The sequence below is a fragment of the Molossus molossus genome, unplaced genomic scaffold (genome assembly GCF_014108415.1).
Source record: "Molossus molossus isolate mMolMol1 unplaced genomic scaffold, mMolMol1.p scaffold_m16_p_11, whole genome shotgun sequence".
Taxonomy (NCBI): Eukaryota; Metazoa; Chordata; class Mammalia; order Chiroptera; family Molossidae; genus Molossus; species Molossus molossus.
In genome coordinates, this window is record NW_023425346.1 from 75,315,003 (window position 1) to 75,335,507 (window position 20,505).

Genomic DNA, 20,505 nt, shown 5'->3' on the forward strand with positions numbered 1-20,505 from the left:
CGTTTAATTTTGATGGTGAGTAATATAGGGTCTCGTTTCCCATGTCTTTTCCCCTGGTCTTAGTGGGAGGCAGTATGGTATAGTATCTAAAGGCCTGGGTTCTGGAATTAGACTTGGGCTAGATTTATATCTTGTCTTGGTAGCTGTGATTTGTCCCTCAGTTTTCTCATCTGTGAAACGGTAACATTCTACCTCATAGGATTATTGTACGGAGTAAATGATAAAATCTTATAAATCCTGATTATAGTACTTGGTATGTAAAAGTACAACTCAAATGCTAGGCATTACTGTTATTACACCCTTAAAAAATTGTCCTTTGGCATTGGCATGTAGGATTTTATTGCATTTTGTTTTCCTACATTGGTGTTTTTCCAGTCTTGCTTATTCTGTCAAGTATGGAATCTCAAGTACCTGAGATTCCAACAGGTCACAGAATGTAAAATGTGTATGCCAGGCACTTTACTGCAAACTTAGATAGAGTAGTAGGTAACAACACAGTCTATATCCTCCAGCTCTTGGATTCTAGAAAAACTTTTTAGATGGGATGACTTTACCATGTGGTCACAGAGCAATAAACTCGTTCATTAAATTTTTAAAGGTATCTTTTTGTTTTTGTTGTTAATCCTCACCCGAGGACATTTTTCATTCTTTGCTCAGACGGAGCAGGAGGGAGAGAGAGGAAGAGAGAAAGAGAGAGAAACATCAACGTGAAAGGAACACATCGAGTGGCTGCCACCCACATGACCCAACCAGGGCCAGGGACAAATTGCAACTGAGGTACATGCCCTTAGTGGGAACCGAACCCGGGTCTCTCTGGACCGCAGGCCAACGCTCTAACCGCTGAGCCAAACTGGCCAGGGCACATTGTATATTTTTTAACTCTTTTTTCAGTGTTTGAGATATGTCTGGTTTGAGCTGTTTTTTTCTAGCCAATTCTGTTTATTTTTAACCATATAGCATTAGAGATCATAGATGAAGGATTAAAAGATCAGTTTGTGGTCATAAAGCAAAGACTAATTTTGTTTTTTTTTGTTAATCCTCACGTGAGGATCTTTTTTCCATTGATGTTTTTTTTAAAAGAGAGGGAAGGAGGAGAAAGAGAAACTTAATGTGAGAGAGCGATATCGATTGGTTACCTATCACGCTCGCCCAAGCCAAGGACAGGGATCGAATCTGCAACCCTTCTGTGTGCAGGCTGATGCTGTAACCATTGAGACACACCAACCAGAGCACAATAATTACTCCTATTGAAGTTTTTTTTTTGCTCTAGTAGCATGGGTTATCTTTACAATAACTAACAAAATTGGAAATGATAATTGTAGTTTTTTGTTTTTTTTTTTCATTTTAAATTTTTTTAAAGAATGAAAGGGGTGGGGGGAGATCAAGATCGATTTGATGTTCCATTTATTCACGCATTCATTGTTGATTCTTGTATGTGCTTTGACTGGGGATTGAACCAGCAACCATGGCATATTGGGACAATGCTCTAACCAATTGAGCTACCCAGACAGGGCCATATTTTATATAGTATTGCTTCTGTATTTGAAGTTTATTGTGTTATTAGGAGAACTTCTATTTTTAGGGAGTAGGATTTATATCATTTTTTAGAGTTTTGTGGTTATATATACCACAAATATATATCACAAAACATTTACATTTTTTGTTTTCTTTATCCAGACAGGTGATTTGGCTGCTGCACAGTTAGGAGGAGCACCAAACCGATGGGAGGTTTTGTCAGCCACACCTACAACTATAAAAGATGAAGCGGGTAATCTAGTACAGATTCCAAGTGCTGCTACTTCGAGTGGGCAGTATGTTCTTCCCCTTCAGAATTTGCAGAATCAACAAATATTTTCAGTTGCACCAGGATCAGAGTCATCGAATGGTACAGTGTCCAATGTTCAATATCAAGTAATACCACAGATTCAGTCAACAGATGGTCAGCAAGTTCAGATTGGTTTCACAGGCACTTCAGATAATGGAGGTATAAATCAAGAAAGTGGTCAAATTCAGATCATTCCTGGCTCTAATCAGACCTTGCTTGCCTCTGGAACACCTCCTGCTAATATCCAGAATCTCATACCACAGACTGGTCAAGTCCAGGTTCAGGGAGTTGCAATTGGTTCATCTTTTCCTGGCCAAACCCAAGTAGTTGCTAATGTGCCTCTTGGTCTACCAGGAAATATTACCTTTGTACCAATCAATAGTGTTGACCTAGATTCTTTGGGACTCTCGAGCAGTTCTCAGACAATGACTGCAGGCATTAATGCCGATGGACATTTGATAAACACAGGACAAGCTATGGATAGTTCAGACAATTCAGAAAGGACTGGTGAGCGGGTTTCTCCTGATATTAATGAAACTAATACTGATACAGATTTATTTGTGCCAACATCCTCTTCATCACAGTTGCCTGTTACTATAGATAGTACAGGTATATTGCAACAAAACACAAATAGCTTGACTACTTCTAGTGGGCAAGTCCATTCTTCAGATCTTCAGGGAAATTATATCCAGTCGCCTGTTTCTGAAGAGACACAGGCTCAGAATATTCAGGTTTCTACAGCACAGCCTGTTGTACAACATCTACAACTTCAAGAGTCGCAGCAGCCAACCAGTCAAGCCCAAATTGTGCAAGGTATTACACCACAGACAATCCATGGTGTGCAAGCCAGTGGTCAAAATATATCACAACAGGCTTTGCAAAATCTTCAGTTGCAGCTGAATCCTGGAACCTTTTTAATTCAGGCACAGACAGTGACCCCTTCTGGACAGATAACTTGGCAAACATTTCAAGTACAAGGGGTCCAGAACTTGCAGAATTTGCAAATACAGAATACTGCTGCCCAACAAATAACTTTGACACCTGTTCAGACACTCACACTTGGTCAAGTTGCAGCAGGTGGAGCCTTGACTTCAACTCCAGTTAGTCTAAGCACTGGTCAGTTGCCAAATCTACAGACAGTTACAGTAAACTCTATAGATTCTACTGGTATACAGCTACACCCAGGAGAGAATGCTGACAGTCCTGCAGGTAAGTCTTAAGTCATGTCATATCATAGATGGGTTCAGTGATTTGTTAATACATAGGGACATTTTTTTGCTTCAGGTGTTTATCAATATCTTTTATCTTTAAAGTTGATGATACGTTGCCCTAAGGTTGTATGAAAAAGTAGACATCAGAGTGTCTTCAAATTGTTCTTCATTGAAAGTTTGTAGTTTTTGATGTCAAGGATTTATTTCTCCATTATGCTAACATATTTGTAGTTTTTCATTACTCAGTTCTGTGTTTGTTATCACATCTAATTGGTGGTGTCAGATATTACACAATTTTTATTTGGCAGGTAAAGTGTCTTGGTCGTCCTTGGTGTGATGTAAGTAAAGTGTTTTCTGCACTATATTTGGTTGGGGAATCTGGTTGGCATAGTCAAAACATGGTACTGGGAGTAAAGACTATTATTTATGCTGTCTTAGCCAGTGGCTAGCTAGGTGTGTGGTTTTGGCCAAGTCACTTTTTCTCTTGCAAACTCAGTTTCTTCATCATGTAAAATCGGGTTGTTGGACTAGGTAACTATATTTAGGGTAACTTTCAAACCTAAGATTCTCTAATTCTGTGCTAATTTATTCTTATAAGCGTGTAGTGGGCATTGAACTTAGATGTGCTAGATATGTTATTGATAGTATGGGTAGAAATTTCAGAAGTCTGCTCTTTGAATGTTGTGTAAGAATTAAATAGTATAGTTTTAAAAGAAATAATATCATCATTACCTTATGTTATTTAGATAACAGTTTACTGAATGTGTTGTTCTGTGGTAAATCTTTACCTTTACTCTTCTAATTTAATTTGGGTTTTTGTGGAGATTTTTATTTAAAAAATTTTTTTAAATCCTCACCTGAGAATATGTTTTTAATTGATTCTTGAGGGAGAGGAAAAGGAAGGGGGAGAGAGAGAAAGAAAGAAAGAGGAAGAAATATCAATTGGTTGCCTTCTGTATGCCTGAACCTGAAACCTGGGTATGTGCCCATGACGAATCAGCAGTCTTTCAGTGCACAGGACAACTATGCTCAACCAACTGAGCCACTCTGGCAGGATGGATTTTTGTGGAAATTTTAACCTTCTTTTAAGTCAGTGATTTAAAATAAACTCTTAAATTGGGATGCTTGAATTTAATTTATTGAAATAATTTTCATCACAATAAAGACTACCTTTTTTCTTTTGAGAAATTTGTGATATATGCTTAGAAATTTGGAATTGTCTGGAAGCCTCATGTCTGTCCTTGGAAAGCCTTCCATTGCATTTGAGTTGTCTGAAGCTTTGTGGTTTAGAGCCACAGTTCTCAAAGTGTATGGTCTGTGGACCCCTGGGGGATCTCTGATTCTCTTAGAGGTCTTTGGTGTCAAACTACTTTTCAAAATAATACTAACAATAATACTCAAGTTATTTTCCTTTTTCATTGTGTTGGCATTTTCACTGATGGTGGCTAAAACTTCTGTGTCTTAGCACAAATCAAAGCAGTGGCACAAAACTATACTAGTTACATTCTTTATGACATCGCACTTGCAGTTAAAGAAAAATGCATTTCACTGAAGAAGGACCTTGTTAAACCAGTCAAAATAGTTATTTTTACTAAATCTTGAAATTTGAGTGCATTTTTAAAAATAAAACCAGTAGCTTTTATTGAAATGTCCTATACCATAAAATTTACCTTTAAAGTATATTAGTCAGTGATTTTTAATATAGTCTGAATTGTTCAACCATTACCACTATCTAATTTTAGAGCATTTTCATCACCCCCCTCCCAAACCCCATACATATTAGCCGTCACTCCTTAGCCCCCACCCCCCTACCTATCCCTTGGCAGTCACTAATCTATCTTCTGTCTCTGGATTTGCCTTTCATATCAGTGGAATTTCATTTCATGTTAATAGATCATATAATAAGTGGTTTTTTATGTCCCACTTCTTTCATATAGCATATTTTCAAGATTTTTTTGTGGTTGAATAATACTCCTTTGTGTGAATATACCACATTTTATTCGTCTGTTGATGGACAAGGTTTCTATGTTTTGGGTATTAAGAATAATGCTACTGCTATATAAACATTCTGTGTACATTTATTTTGTGTGGACATGTTTTCATTTCTTTTGGGTATGTACTTAGTAGTGGAATTGCTAGATTGTATGATAAGTCTATTTTTAACATTTTGAGGAACTTCCAGAATGGTTTTCCAAAGTGACTGCACCTTGTACATTCTTAGCAGCAGTGTAGGAGGGTTTGTTTCTCTACATCCTTACCAACACTAATCATTGTCCTTTTTGATTATAGCCATCCTAATGAGTATTAAGTGCCATCTTGTGTTTTTGATTTGCAGTTTCTGCTGCATGTCTTTGTAATGTTTTTTGTGTGACAAAAAGTATGCTTAAATAAAACACCTTAAGATGATTATATTAGAAAAAAAATAGTTTTTTTAATTGTGTAGCTGAGTTGCAAGCTGAACTAGATACTATTTTCATGAAACACTTTTTACTTGAAAGAGTGACTGACAAACTGTGGTTATGTGGAGACTCATGAATTTAAGTGAGATATTTTCACTAAGAAAATGAATTAAGTGAACATTACACAAAGGATGAAAACCTGACAGTATTTGTTGTCAATGGTAAAATCTGGGTTTTATAGTGAAAATTAGAATTTTGGAAAACTTGAATCTACTACTATGAACTTGATAGCTTCTTAATAATTAAATAATTTCCCTGGCCAGTTTGACTTAGTGGTTAGTGTTGGCCTGCACACCTTGAAGGGTCTTGGGTTCAATTCCTGGCCAAAGGCACGTCTGGATTGCAGATTAGATACCCAGCCCTGGTCAGGGAGTGTATGGGAGGCATTCCAATTGATGTGTTGCTCTCACATCGATGTCTCTCTTTCTCTCTTTTTCTCTCCCTCTTTCCCTTCCACCCTAAAAAATCATTGGAAAAAATATACTCAGGTGGGATTAACAACAACAAAAATTACATACTTTTCTTATGAGATGGATAGTGATATTAATAAATAGGATTTTTTGGATAGTACATTATAATACAATGTGCTGACATTTGAAAGATCTGTATGATTACTCAGTAAACAAGTAGTATTTAAATGATCAGCTCGTGATACAAAATCATGCAAGGGTAAAGATCCGTTTAAAATTAAGAGTAGACCAGTAACAAAACATATGGAAAGTTTACCAATATGGTGTCAGATCGCATTGCAACAGACCTTTAAGAAACTGCTACTTGTGAAGTTTGGTGTAGTATCAAAGAATACCCACAATTGGCTGAAAGGCTATCAAATTACTTGTTCCTTTTCCAGCCACATATCTTTGTGAGACTGGATATTCTTCATATGCTTCAGCCCAAACCACATATTGTAACAGATTGAATGTAAAAGCAAATGTGAGACTCTACTTGTCTTCTTTTAACCTAGACATTAAAGAGATTTACAAAAATGTAAAACATGGCCTCTCTTCTCATCACACTTTTATTTGTGTTTTTGGAAAATAGTTGTTATTCATAAAGTGTTAATTTGTATTAACATCTAACAGATATGCTATTTTTAAATGAATTAAAATGTAAATTTCTCTTCCAATTTCTAATACAGCAAATATCAAAATAATACAGCCTACATGAACAAAAGCTTTTTGGGGACCTTGGTAATATTTAAAGAGTTTAGAAGGAGTCCTGAGTTTGAGAACTACTGGTAGAATGACAGACTTCTGAAGACATAGCAGATGGTTTTTAGAAAACTAGTTTTTAAAGCTTCTACAAAGTTAAGGTTGTAGAGTCCTATATATGTTAGAAAAACATCTCTAGATAAATTATTTGTGATTTTTGTGGATTTATGTAGGTCATGAAATGAGAGTGGTATAAAGCACTAAGTGTTTCAGTGCAGTAATTTATTTCTAAAATACTATCAAAATAGAAATTCTGTATGAATTAAATACAAAAAGGAATTTAAAAAGTGGTAATTTAGTTTATTGAATGTGGCAAGGAAAGGTAAAATAAAGAAGCATTTCAGAAGGCCATTAAATATGAATTTTGTCCCAATTTTAAGGAATTAAGAAAGACTTTGATAAAAGTAAAAGTTAAAATTCTGCAATGTACACAGCAGCATATTTAGTAATAGAAACCAGGAAATTTTAATTTTGGAAATATTTGGTAATAGGAAAACCATTCCTTGGTATACTGTCTTTTTAATTGGCACGAAGAAAGATAAATTATTTTAGGATGTGTTTTTTTCCCCCCACCTGCAAATCAGAGTAAAATTTAATCTGTTACAGCATAGTATGTGCCCAGATGAAATGCTGAAAACTTTGACATTATTGGTTTGCATTTTTATTTTTGGTAAGTATGGAATTAATGTAACAATTTTCCACATACATGAGACTTCTGAGCTCCCTTTTAATAAAAATAACCTCTTACTCCGGCCTGTTTTAAGCTGTGAATCTGACTCTGGGACCCTCCTCATGAAAAGGGTTGTGTTGAGAGCCTCTAATCCCCAGGGCCTACTCTTCAGCTGCTGAGCCAAACCGGCTGGGGCCAAATCTATAAACTTCTGTCAGCCATGCAGATGCCAGAAGATTGCATAGTAGTATTTTCATAGTACTGAGAGAAAATAACCAGGAGGCAAGAATCTGTATACAGTTAAACCCCTACTGAAGAATTAGGATATAATGAAGATATTTAAAATAGTCAAAGACTAAGAGTTTATTATTCAAAGGCCCTTACTATCATTAGTACCCCCTTCGTTACCATTTACCACTTTAGTCATTCTTGCTCATGCCCATTCTCCGGCAAATAGGTATAACTCACATAAACGAAACCTCCTTGAAATCCTCAGTAATTTGTAACATATAAAGTGATCCCGGTATGAAATAAGGGTTTAGAATTGTTGCTCTAACGAATAAAGGATTTTTTTTTTTTTATCTTCACCCAAGGACATTTTTTCATTTTTTATTCAGATAGAGTGGGAGGGAGAGAGAGGGAGAAACATCGATGTAAAAGGGACACATGGAGCACGACCCAACCAGGGCCGGGAACAAACTGCAACCGAAGTACATGCCCTTAGCGGGAACCGAACCCGGGTCTCTGTGGACCGCAGGCCGATGCTCTAACCGCTGAGCCAAACTGGCCAGGGTCGAATAATGGATTTTTAAGAGCATACACACACTACCATTATTTACAATACCCTAAATTTGTAGTAATCCCTTAATATCCCTAATATCCTTGCAATGTTCAGTTTCCCTCACTTGATTAAAAAGTGTCTTTTAGAATTGATTTGTTTTTTTTTTTTTTTTTTTTAATCCTCACTCGAGGATATTTTTCCATTTTTTGTACAGATAGAGTGGGAGGGAGAGAGAGGAAGGGAGAGAGAGAGAGAAACATCGACGTGAAGGGACACATCGAGTGGCTGCCACCCGCACGACCAACCAGGGCCGGGGACAAACTGCAACCGAAGTACGTGCCCTTAGCGGGAACCGAACCCGGGTCTCTCCGGACCGCAGGCCGACGCTCTAACCGCTGAGCCAAACTGGCCAGGGTCGAATAATGGATTTTTAAGAGCATACACACACTACCATTATTTACAACACCCTAAATTTGTAGTAATCCCTTAATATCCCTAATATCCTTGCAATGTTCAGTTTCCCTCACTTGATTAAAAAGTGTCTTTTAGAATTGATTTGTTGAAATTAAAATTCAAACAAGGACTGTATATGTAATTGGTTGATGTACCTCCCAGTATTAGATTTTTAACTAATGGTTTTAGCAACTTTTCATTGTTATTTGGATTCATTTACTTCATTAAGGTTTACAAAATGGGGACTTTTCTAATTTTTTTCATTTCCTTTGTATTTATAGCTGTGATTTCTCTATAAAGAACTTGAGCTCATTCACTATTTGAATTTAGTATTCTGAAATACAGTTTGTACGAGAGAGGCAGAATAAACTATTAAATTTATCCTTTTATTTATTTTTACAATGAGTTGGTGTCTGAGCTGTTATCAGAGATTGTCTTTCATTTTTGGAGTATCATCATGAAGTCATTTTTTATCTGTTGTGTTTTAATTAATGGCAGTCATTCTTGGTAATTAATGATATTGTTGAAGAAGAAATGGAATGCTAATCATTCAAACAAAAAGATGTGTGTGTAGGGGGGGGTGTTGGTCTGTGGATAAAGGTTCTTGTAATTTTTAGGAAGATAATCTTTATAGAGAATAGTTTTAGTTTTTATACTGAAATTTATAATATAAGAACTATCAAGAGAATTAAAGTGTAATTATTAACTTATAAACTGGGGCAGGACATAGAAAATGATCAATCCAACAAAAAAATAGGAAAGGAAAAGAAATGCACCAAAGAAAAAGAGTAATAGCAGATGTAGAGATTCAGGACAGCCCTAAAAAGGAAATGGTGGGAAAAAATTAGTATTACCATAGCCAGGAAAATAGGTAATTTATTTGTTGGTATTCAGCTATATAATCTTTCATCTTTTTTCTGTGCATATATATAGTGTGTCTTTATAAAGTTGGGGGTCATGTACACGGTAATTTTATAACATTTTTCTCAAACTATACATTGTGTGTATTTTTCTATACCATTAGTTTTCTACAATATGATTTTTTTTTGTTTTATTACTAAGTATTTTTGTATGGATGTTCCATGGTTTAATTGAGTTTAGGTTATTTCTCATTTTTCCTGTTACATAGAAATCTTTGCTCACAATTTTAATTCTTTCTTTATGCAGTAGTACTAAAAATGGAATCGTTGAATAATGAATGTTACTATTTAAGGCTTTTATATATATTGCAAAAATGCTCTTTAACCAGCATTGTATGAAAGTATAGGGCATCAAATGGGCAATGTTTTGGGGGTTAAAAACAAGAAGCTAATGCATTTATTTATTATTAAGGAACTCGAACATGTTATTAGCTGTTTGTGTTTCTTTGGCCTATTGCCTTTTATGGTTTTTGCTTATTTTTTCCTCCACAAGTAATTTGTAAGACAAAAATAACATCTTTTTATGTTAAGGTCATTAGTTACCATTTTATTATACACCATAAATATATTCTTCCATTTATTTGCCTTTAAATTTGATCCTGGTAAGTTTTAGTACATGTAAGTCCTTACCAGCCTCTTTTTAAAATAGCAGAGCTGAATTTAGGAACTTGGAAGCATAGTTTTTGAGTTTAGTGTGTCTGATTTACAAATCATCTGATGCAATTCAACAGTTTGTGAAACAAATTGGGAATTTTAAATTATTCCTATGACTGAAAAAAAATACCTAGACTAATATGTGCTGTAAAATAAAATAATTTTAACTGTGTGTTATTGATCATACTTGTTTTTTATTCTTAGTATTCTGTGGGAAAATATGCTCAGCCGGGGTGGCTCAGTGGATTGAACATCATCCCATGGTTTGAGAGGTCCCAGTTTGATTCCTGATTAGGGCAGATGCCCAGGTTGTGGGTTTGATCCCCAGCAGGAGGCATGCAGGAGGCAGCTGATAGATGTTTCTCTCTCACATTGATGTTTCTCTTTCCCTCCCTTCTGTCTCGCTGAAAAATCAATAAAAACATATAAAAAAAATGTAAAACAAAAATAGTGCTCACAGAACCCTGAATAATTCTTTGAGGGATAATACTTATAGCAGTCTCAAATATATATTTAATTTATCATTGGTAAATAAAATTTTTATTCTGATGTAGAAATATTCAAAGCATGGAATCTTAGAGATTAGATTTAAACCATTTAAACTCTTTAGACGTATCTTCAAATGGCTGCTTAGTGTCTGCTTTTATAAGTACTTTTTAATTTTTCTTCTTTTTTTTATTCCCCCTCACCTTTTGCTGAATTTGCTAATTTTTTGAATTAGTACATTCAATTTGTGATTAAACAAATTTACATAATGTAGTTAGTAATAATGCAAATTAGAATTCAGGATGGACGCAACAGAATGGAAATCACCTAATGGGTGATTTTCATTAGAATGCTTTCTTGTTTGATACATTGTTTTGTTGTGCGATATTACTTTTAATTTAAAAGAATAACTTAATTAAAGCTAGTCTCTAAATTACTTGGTCATTTTAGTGGTCCATGAGGATAATTTTTGTATCCAACTTTAGTTTATGACAGTACTTGACATGTACACTTTTCATAAATCTCATTAAGTTTTCCTCTGATGAATAGTGCCATCCTCCCAACAGTGTGGATTGGAGAAGTCAGTCATTCATCCACTCAACAAATGTTTGAGGGTATACCATAGTACTTCCGATGTTTTTTTTTTTTTTTTTTAAATGATCCTAGCAACAGTGAAAGAGACAAAGTAACTACTCATGAATTTTGTGTTTTAGTGAATGAAGACAAATAAGCAAACAGTAATTTTAGTGTTAATGAAGAAAATAAAGTTGGGCTATGGAATAGTAGGGAATATGGAAAAACCATGAAGGGGAGGGTGGTTATTTTAAGTAGGATGGTTAAAAAATATACCTCTTTATAAAGAGATGAAATTAAAGTACAGGTTTGAACATTGAGAATGGAAGCCTATCATATTGAGATCTGGACAAAAGAGTATTCCAAGAAGAGAATGAATCAAGGTGGCTGGAGCTTGGTGGTGTTAGAAGATGAGATTGAAAGAAGTTGAGATTGAAAGGGGTCATAATATAGGCCATGGTAAGGAATTTAGATTTTACTTTTTAATAGGAAAACATTGGAGGGTTTGGAGTAGGGAAATTATATCGTTTTTTTATTATTACTATTTTTAATTAATTAAACATTATGTAGTACTTACGAAAAAATTATTATTAACACTATTACAGATGCCCTTTATCTCTCTCCACCTCTGACCAGCCTTTGCGCATGTGTGTACACACCCCCACCCCCCACCTCTTGCCTCACAACACTGTTGTCTGTGTCTATGGGTTGTGCATATATTTTCTTTTTTTTTTTTTTATCCTCACCTGAGGATATTTTTCCATCTTTTGTACAGATAGAGTGGGAGGGAGAGAGAGAAGGGAAAGAGAGAAACATCGACGTGAAGGGACACATCGAGTGGCTGCCACCCGCATGACCAACCAGGGCCGGGGACAAACTGCAACCGAAGTACGTGCCCTTAGCGGGAACCGAACCCGGGTCTCTCTGGACCGCAGGCCGACGCTCTAACCGCTGAACCAAACTGGCCAGGGCTGTGCATATATTTTCTTTGGCTAATCTCTTCACCTTCTTTTATCTAGTCCCCCTGATATCTTAGTCTGTTCCATGTAACTGTGCCGCTAGTTCTATTTTGTTTGTCATTTTATTTTGTTCATTAGATTTCACATATTAGTAAGACCATATGGTAATCAAAACAAATGTCTTTCTTTGGCTTATTTTGCTTAACATAATAATCTCCAGGTCCGTCCATGTTGTTGCAAAGGGTAAGAGTTCCTTCTTTTTTATAGCCTCCTAGTATTCCATTATATATATGTACCATAGCTTTTTTTTTTTTTACTATTTTTTAAAAAATTTATTTTGTTACATATGTTTCTCCTTTTTCCCCCTCTGGTCCCTCACCCCCCCACCCCCCCACCCCCGTCCCCAGCTTTGTTGTCCATGTCCATTGTTCATGCATACATGCATATAAGTTCTGTGGTTTATCTCTCCCCCACCATCCCCTCTTCTGGGGATTGTCAGTCTGTACCCCACTTCCACGGCTCTGGGACTACCCCATTCCTCAGACTTATGTTCATTATATTCCACAAATAAGTGAGATCATATGATACTTGTCTTTCTTTGGCTTGTTTCGCTTTGGATAATACTTTCCAGGTCCCTCCATGTTGTCTCAAAGGATAAGAGATCTTTCTTTCTTACAGCTTCATAGTACTCCATTGTGTATATGTATCACAGCTTTTTTATCCATTCGTCTACTGATGGACACTTGGGCTGTTTCCAGATCTTAGCTTTTGTAAATAGTACTGCTATGAACATGGGGGTACATGTATTCTTTCTGATTGGTGTTTCAGGTTTCTTAGGGTATATTCCTAGAAGTGGGATCACTGGGTCAAATGGCAGTTCGGTTTTTAATTTTTTGAGATAACACCATATTGTTTTCCATAGTGGCTGCACCAGTCTGCATTCCCACCAGCAGTGTACTAGGGGCCCTTTTTCTCCACACCCTCGCCAACACTTGTTGATTGATGATTTCTTGATGGCGGCCATTCTGACAGGTGTGAGGTGATATCTCATTGTTGTTTTAATTTGCATCTCTCTGATGATTAGTGATTTTGAGCATTTCTTCATGTCTTTTGGCCATTTGTATGTCCTGTTTGGAGAGGTGTCTATTTAGTTCCTCTCCCCATTTGTTAATTGGGTTCTTTGTCTTCCTTTTGTTGAGTTGTATGAGCACTTTAAATATTTTGGAAATTAACCCCTTATCTGATGTATCGTTGGCAGTTATGCTTTCCCATAGAGTGGGTTGCCTTTCAATTTTGGTGGTGGTTTCTTTTGCTGTGCAGAAGCTTTTGAGTTTGATGTAGTCCCATGTGTTCATTTTTTCCTTTGTTTCTGTTGCCTTAGGTTGTGTATCAGTGAAAATTCTGCTGCATATGATGTCTGAAATTTTGTTGCCTACGTTTTCTTCTAGGACTTTTATGGATTCATGAGTCACATTTAAGTCCTTTATCCATTTTGAGTTTATTCTTGTGTATGGTACCATAGCTTTTTTATCCACTCATCTACTGATGGGCTCTTGGGCTGTTTCCAGATCTTGCCTACTATAAGTAAAGCTGTTATGAACATAGGAGTACACGTATTCTTTCTGATTGGTGTTTCAGGATTCTTTTTTGTTTGTTTTTTGGTAATCCTTATCCGAGGATATTTTTTTTTCCATTGACTTTTAGGGAGAGAGAGAGAGAAAGAAACCTTGATGTAAGAGAGAGAGATTGATTGGTTGCCTCCTGCATGCTCCCTGACCAGGGCCAGGGTGGTACCTGCAGCCCTTTGGCGTGCCAGCTGACTCTCTAACCACTGAGTCACACTGGCCAGGGCTGTTTCAGGATTCTTAGGATATATATTACCAAAAGTGGGAGCACTGGGTCAAATGGCAGGTCCATTTTTAATTTTCTGAGGAAACTCCATACTGTTTTCTACAGTGCCTGCATCATTCTGCATTCCCATCAGCAGTGCACTAGGGTTCCTCTTTCTCCACATTTCCACCAGCACTTGTTTGTTGATTGTGTTTAAAAAAGACCCCTATGGCCCTGGCCGGTTTGGCTCAGCGGTTGGAGCGTCGGCCTGCGGTCCGGAGAGACCTGGGTTCGGTTCCCGCTAAGGGCATGTACCTCGGTTGCAGTTTGTCCCCGGCCCTGGTCGGTTGTGCGGGTGGCAGCCACTCGATGTGTCCCTTTCACGTCGATGTTTCTCTCTCTCTGTTCCTCTCTCTCCTTTCCACTCTACCTGAACAAAAAAATGGAAAAATTTCCTCGGGTGAGGAAAAAAAAGACCCCTATGGCAGATAGGGGTAAAGGGATAGTGTTTGGAATGGCATGAGTTGGAAAGACTAATGCAGTAATCCTGGCAAAAGAGGATAGTGAAATTGGCTAAGCTGGTAATAAGGGAAGTCTGGGAAGGATAAGGTATAGGGAAAATTAAGACTTCTGTTTTGGCTTTCATAAATTTGAGATGCCTGTTAGATATCCAAGTAGATGAAGAACTCAGTTGGATATCAGAATATGGAGCTCTCAGGTTGGGCTAGAGGTAGAATTTTTTGTGGAATTAATAATGTAGATAGATGTGGCCAGATAAAATAATTTGGATAATAGCTTTGTAATATTTGGCTGCATGATAGAATCTCACAGGGAACTTTTAAAAAGTGCCAAGTTTGTGTTTGCCTTCCTCCCTATTCTAATTTAATGACCGTGTATGAGGCTTGGGAAAGACTATATTTTAAAAGTCTACAAGTGATTTTGAATTGAAGCTGGTTTTAAAATTAATAATTTAGTAGGGAAAGAATATAGAGAAGAGGTTAGAAAATAGTATCATTCTGATACTATTATTTTTTTAGATTTTCCAAATGTACTGTCCAGCACAGAATCAAAGGATACCAGGCATTTGAGGCAATGAGACACCATGAATGAGAACCAGGAGACACAACAGACAACGGAAATAAGACTTATAGTAACTCCAGACACTAGAATGTTTACGATGGTCTAGGTCAGCAGTTTTCAACTGGTGTGTTGCAAGAATGTTTAAAACATGCCATACGTACCAGACGATTTAGTCAGGGGCACTTATCTCTTTTCCCTTAGATTGTCAAATTAAAAAATAAAAAAATGACAATGGCTAACACAACAATAGCCATTCAGTGTGAATGGATCAAAATTATACCCATTTTTTTGGTCAGATCGGCTAAAAATTAAATATATAGCCCTGGCCGGTTTGGCTCAGCGGTTAGAGCGTCGGCCTGCGGTCCGGAGAGACCTGGGTTCGGTTCCCGCTAAGGGCACGCACTTCGGTTGCAGTTTGTCCCCGGCCCTGGTTGGTCGTGTGGTGGCAGCCACTTGATGTGTACCTTTCACATCGATGTTTCTCTCTCTCTCTCTTCCTCTCTCTCCCTCCCACTCTATCTGTACAAAAAATGGGAAAATGTCTTCGGGTGAGGATAAAAAAATAAATAAATAAATATATATATTTGATGTGCTGCAGAATGTTAGTGATTAGTTTATGTGTGCCATGAGATGAAAAAGGTTGAAAATTGCCGGTCTAGGTGATAAAGCCAAACTTGAAAAAATTTGAGATGTGGGAAACTGTAACAAAAATTACATAGCATATTTATAAAAGAACTGAATAGAAATTCAGGAACTGAAACTTAACCAAGTTGAGGGAAATCCTTAGGGCTCGAATCCTAGAACAACTTCAGCACTTAGAGGGTGAGAAGTGGAGAAGGAGTTCCCAGGAGAGAGTGATACCCTGGAAGCCAAGTGAATAAACTACTTAAGAAAGTAGGAGAGAGTTCTTAACTTTTTAGATATTGTGGAAGGTATGTAAGATAGTAGAGAACAGGATTCTGGTTGTTGGTGACAAGTGGTTTCAGTGGCATGCTGGGGAATAAAATCTGAATAGGAAAAGAGGTTAAGGGACGAGAGGAAGTATTGACAGTAATTATCAGACTGCATTGACCTCAGGGTTACTACTGAAACCTGGGAAGTGAGACTTTCTCAGATGGGGGACGACTGTATTTCTTGAATAAACAATACCTGCACAAGGCACAAATTCAGAGAAAGTTTAAAAAAGGATGGTCATTAAAAAGTCTTTTTTCCTCCCTGGCCGGTTTGGCTCAGCGGTTGGGGTGTCAGGCCCACAGATCAGTGAGTCTTGGGTTTAATTCCGGCCAGGAGCACATGCCTTGGTTGTGATTTGTCCTTCACCCTGGTTGGGGTTGTGCGGGAGGCAACCAATTGACATGTCTCACATCGATGTTTCTCTCTCTCTCTCTCAAAAAAAAGTCTCTTTTCCTCCTTATCGTAATCCCTGGTTCCCCTCCCTAAAGGTAACTTTTATTACAACTAAAAGAAAATTTTGTTTTCTTTATTCATTTTTAGAGAGAAAGGGAGGGAGAGGGAGAGAGAGAAATGTGGATGAGAGAGAAAATCAGTTGGCCGCCTCCTGCATGTGCCCTCATCCCCCCGGGGATTTGTCCCACAACCTAGGCATGTGCCATGACCGGGAATCTAATTGGCTACCTCTTAGTGCATGGGTCAATGCTCAACCACTAAGCTACACTGGCTAGGCTGCTAATGTTTTTTTTTCTAATGTGTGGAATGTCTGGTGGAAGGATACACTTACTAACATTACCATAAATATATATTCTCTGCCATTTCCTGAAATTGTACCATACCATACTGCTGCTTCTGCATTAATTTTTTTGTGTTGGACCTCTTAGTATTACAAATACAGAGCTATTTCATTCTTAGCAATGGCAATAACTGTTTATTCAAGCATTTATAATTTCTGAAATCCAGGTTTATATCTGGAATAATTTTCTTCAGCTTAAAGGACTTTAAAAAAATTATTTTTTATTGTTGACAGTATTACAGATGTCCCACATTTACTCCTACCTTTGCTTCTCTCCACCCAGGTCCCTGCCCCACCCCAGGCTTTCTCCACACTATTTAGTCTTGTGTCCATGGGTTAAGCATATATGCATATATGTTCTTTGGTTAGTCTCTTCCCATCCACTTCATACCCCTCCCCACTGAGACCTGTCATTCTGTTCCGTGCATCCATGCCTCTAGACCTATTTTGTTCATCAGTTTATTTTTTAATAACTGTGTGTGTGTGTGTGTGTGTGTGTGTGTGTTTTAATTCTCACCCCAGGATATTTTTCCATTGCTTTTTAGATAGAGTGGGAGGGAGGGAAGGAAGGAGAGAGAAACCTCAAAACTCTTTGGTACAAGGGCTGACACTCAATAACCACTGAGCCAAACTAGCCTGGCCTGAATAATAGTACTCTTAAACAAACATCTTGTCATTTATTTAATAAGATTCTTATTGATGGGTATTTATTTTCAGTCTTACATCAAATAATACTGCATAGTATTGTTTTTTTCCCCCTTCGAGAAAGTATATGTACCTGAAGGATGTATATATCTAGAAGCAAATTTTCTGGGTTAGAGATTATATACATTTTTAGTTTTGGAAGACATTGGAAGTTGTTCATATTTATTCTTTACATAGTTATCTTTGTTAAACCCTTGTTATTGCCTTCTTTAAAATTTTAATTGGCTCTTACATCGCCTTTATTTTAGCTTTTTTGAGGTCTTAATTGAAATAAGAAATTGTATTCCATTGCCTTTAAATTGTGGTCTAATGAGTTTACAAATATGTATACAGTTCCTGCTGTGCCAGATGCTGGGGTGACAGAGATAAATATAATACTTTCAGTAAAGTTAGTTGTTCATAATCTAACATAGGATGTTTAGCAGCATCTCTCACTTCTACCCATTAAATGTCAGTAACACCTCCTAACTTCCAGTCATGACAATAAAAAATGGCTTCAGATATTGCCAAATGTCTCCTGGATGGCAAAATCTCCTCTTCCCTTTGAGAACCATTGGGTTAGACAGACTTGTAGAAGATTGTAATATAATGTGGTAACTGGAATGCTAATGTTGAACTTTAGGAACAGAGAAGAGTAGAAGATTGATCTTCTAATTGACGTCTTTTTTTTTTTAATCCTCACCTGAGAACACTTTTTGCATTTATAGAGTAAGAGGGAGAGGGAGGAAGAGAGAGAGAGAAACATCGATGTGAGAGACACATCGAGTGGTCGCCACCAACACAACCCTAACTGCTGGGGCTGGGGACAAACTGGAACCGAGGTACGTGCCCTTAGCGGGAACCGAACCCGGGTCTCTCCAGACTGAGAGCTGATGCTCCAACTGCTGAGCCAAACCGGCCAGGGCCTAGTTGATATCTTTTAAGACTTAGCTCAGATACTGTCTTGTCTCTTAGCCTTTACTGACTCCTGCCTGCTTTAAATTACTGCTTCTTTAATAGCATCCATATTCTTTGTTTTTTGTTTTACTTAACATGTTTGTTTCCTTTTGGGATTCAGCAATAATTTCTTATTCATCTTTATTCTTTTTTTTTTAAGAATGAAGACATATCAGTAATAGGTACAGAATAAACAGATTTGTGTGATAATATAATGTAAATTTTGCCTGTTCGCTTTTGAAATAATTAGCATTGTTCAGATGTGTGAGATGCATGGTACCTGTTTATTTCATACCACTACCAATTGTATAATTGTTTTTAATTTCTAGCTTTCTAAAGATTCCTGACATTTAGAATTGTTTCAGAAATCATCCCATAAACCTGTTGAGGGAAAATACCAAAAGAAGAAAAAGGAATTTTATATTTAGTGTTGCCTGCATATAAAATAATTTAGAAGACTTAAAAGACTTTGGTCAAACTATAAGTTTCATGTGTTTATTCTAAGAATAACATAGTGAGAGATTTTAAAATGTAGGTTCTTTATCTTTGAGTAGTACATACTGAAGTATTTTTGGATAAAATGTTTTGTGTAGTATTTGTTTCAAAATAACAGTATGGGACATAGCTGAAACAATGTTGCAGAGTTGAAACTGGGTGATGATATGCAGGGATTTGTTATATTCTACTTTTGTATTTATTTGAGCTTTTCTGTAATAAAAACCTATAATAAAAAGATTTTATTATTTCCTCGTTTTGATTAGTGGACAATTTGGATTGTAATTTTTTAAAAAAAAAGTTAATATGCAAGTAAGATTGGACTTTAATTTTGGTGTCAGAATCTTTTGTGATGTTTGGGTTAGTGAGCCTTATTTATAGTAACAGCTTAGTTGGGGTGTGAATACTTGCTTGTTTTACAAGTGTCAAAAGCATTTTATGGTTCTATGAGACCCTTGAAGATGGATTTTGATTGTTTAGACTATTTTCCTGTTTTATCACCTATAATTAATATGTAATGGGATAGTTGATAAATTTCAGAGACTAACCAGTCACATTAAACTGCAGTGAAGCATTTTTGTTTTTTCTTGCATATGAAGGGAAAGCCAGAAACATTTTTATAAATGTCCTTAGTGCTTAAATTTTGGCCATCTGCTTGGGAGAAAGGGATAGTAAAAGCCCAAGAACTTGAGAGAAGGGAGGAGTTGAACAAGTTTTTTAGCGTGGAACTGTATTTAATGAAATAAATAAAATAATTATCACTTTTTTTTGATACTGTGTGGTCTGTAAGAGAAGTATGTACACGTTCATATTCCCTAGAGACATGCTTATTTAAAGCAGACTCATGGAGCAGTAGTCAACAATATCAATCAATGTGTAATTGACAGTATAAGTCAATGTAATGTTATTAATTTCATGATACAGATAATTGTGTAGAAATTTAGAGAAGTGGAAAACTGAAGTGGGCTCTAGTTATCAGGGAAGACTATATAGAGAAAAGGGAGAAAGAACTTCAGTGGAGGAATTCAGATTTGTATAGGTTGAGAGATGAGGGGAAGATGTTTACTAATAAGGCAAAAAGCAATATAAGTGAGAATAGAGGCAGCCTATCCAGGAGACAGGATTTCCCAAAAAGTAGTTGTGATATTAATAGGCATAATTAAATAAGTTATAAAAATTCTATGAGAAACCTCTGACTGATTAAGGAAGGGAAGCAGCATCCTTTTTCATTTTTAGATTATATATCTCCAGAGATTAGTATTTCATTGGGTTAGTTGTGAGGAACACTTTGGGAAATGATGCATTAGCATGAGTAGAGAGAGGGCTGGGATGTTGTTTGGGGAGTAGTGGCTGATAGGACACATTTTGTAAGAGAGCGGAAAGCACTGAATACTACTACTAATGAGGATTTTAATATTTTTAATTTAAAGAACTCTTAAAGATTTTTGAGTAGATGAATTACAGGAATAAATCAGTGCTTGGAAGGTATATTCCAGGAATAGATTGGAAT

General features: G+C 36.6%; 1 protein-coding gene across 1 annotated transcript in view; it reads left to right on the forward strand.

The window, feature by feature from the left end:
• SP3 (Sp3 transcription factor) overlaps positions 1–20,505 on the forward strand; it is a 59,037-nt gene that overhangs the window by 9,583 nt on the left and 28,949 nt on the right. The window contains exon 4 of the mRNA XM_036254724.1: positions 1,678–3,034. Coding sequence (XP_036110617.1) covers positions 1,678–3,034 — 1,357 coding nt within the window. The remainder of the gene's footprint in view (positions 1–1,677; positions 3,035–20,505) is intronic.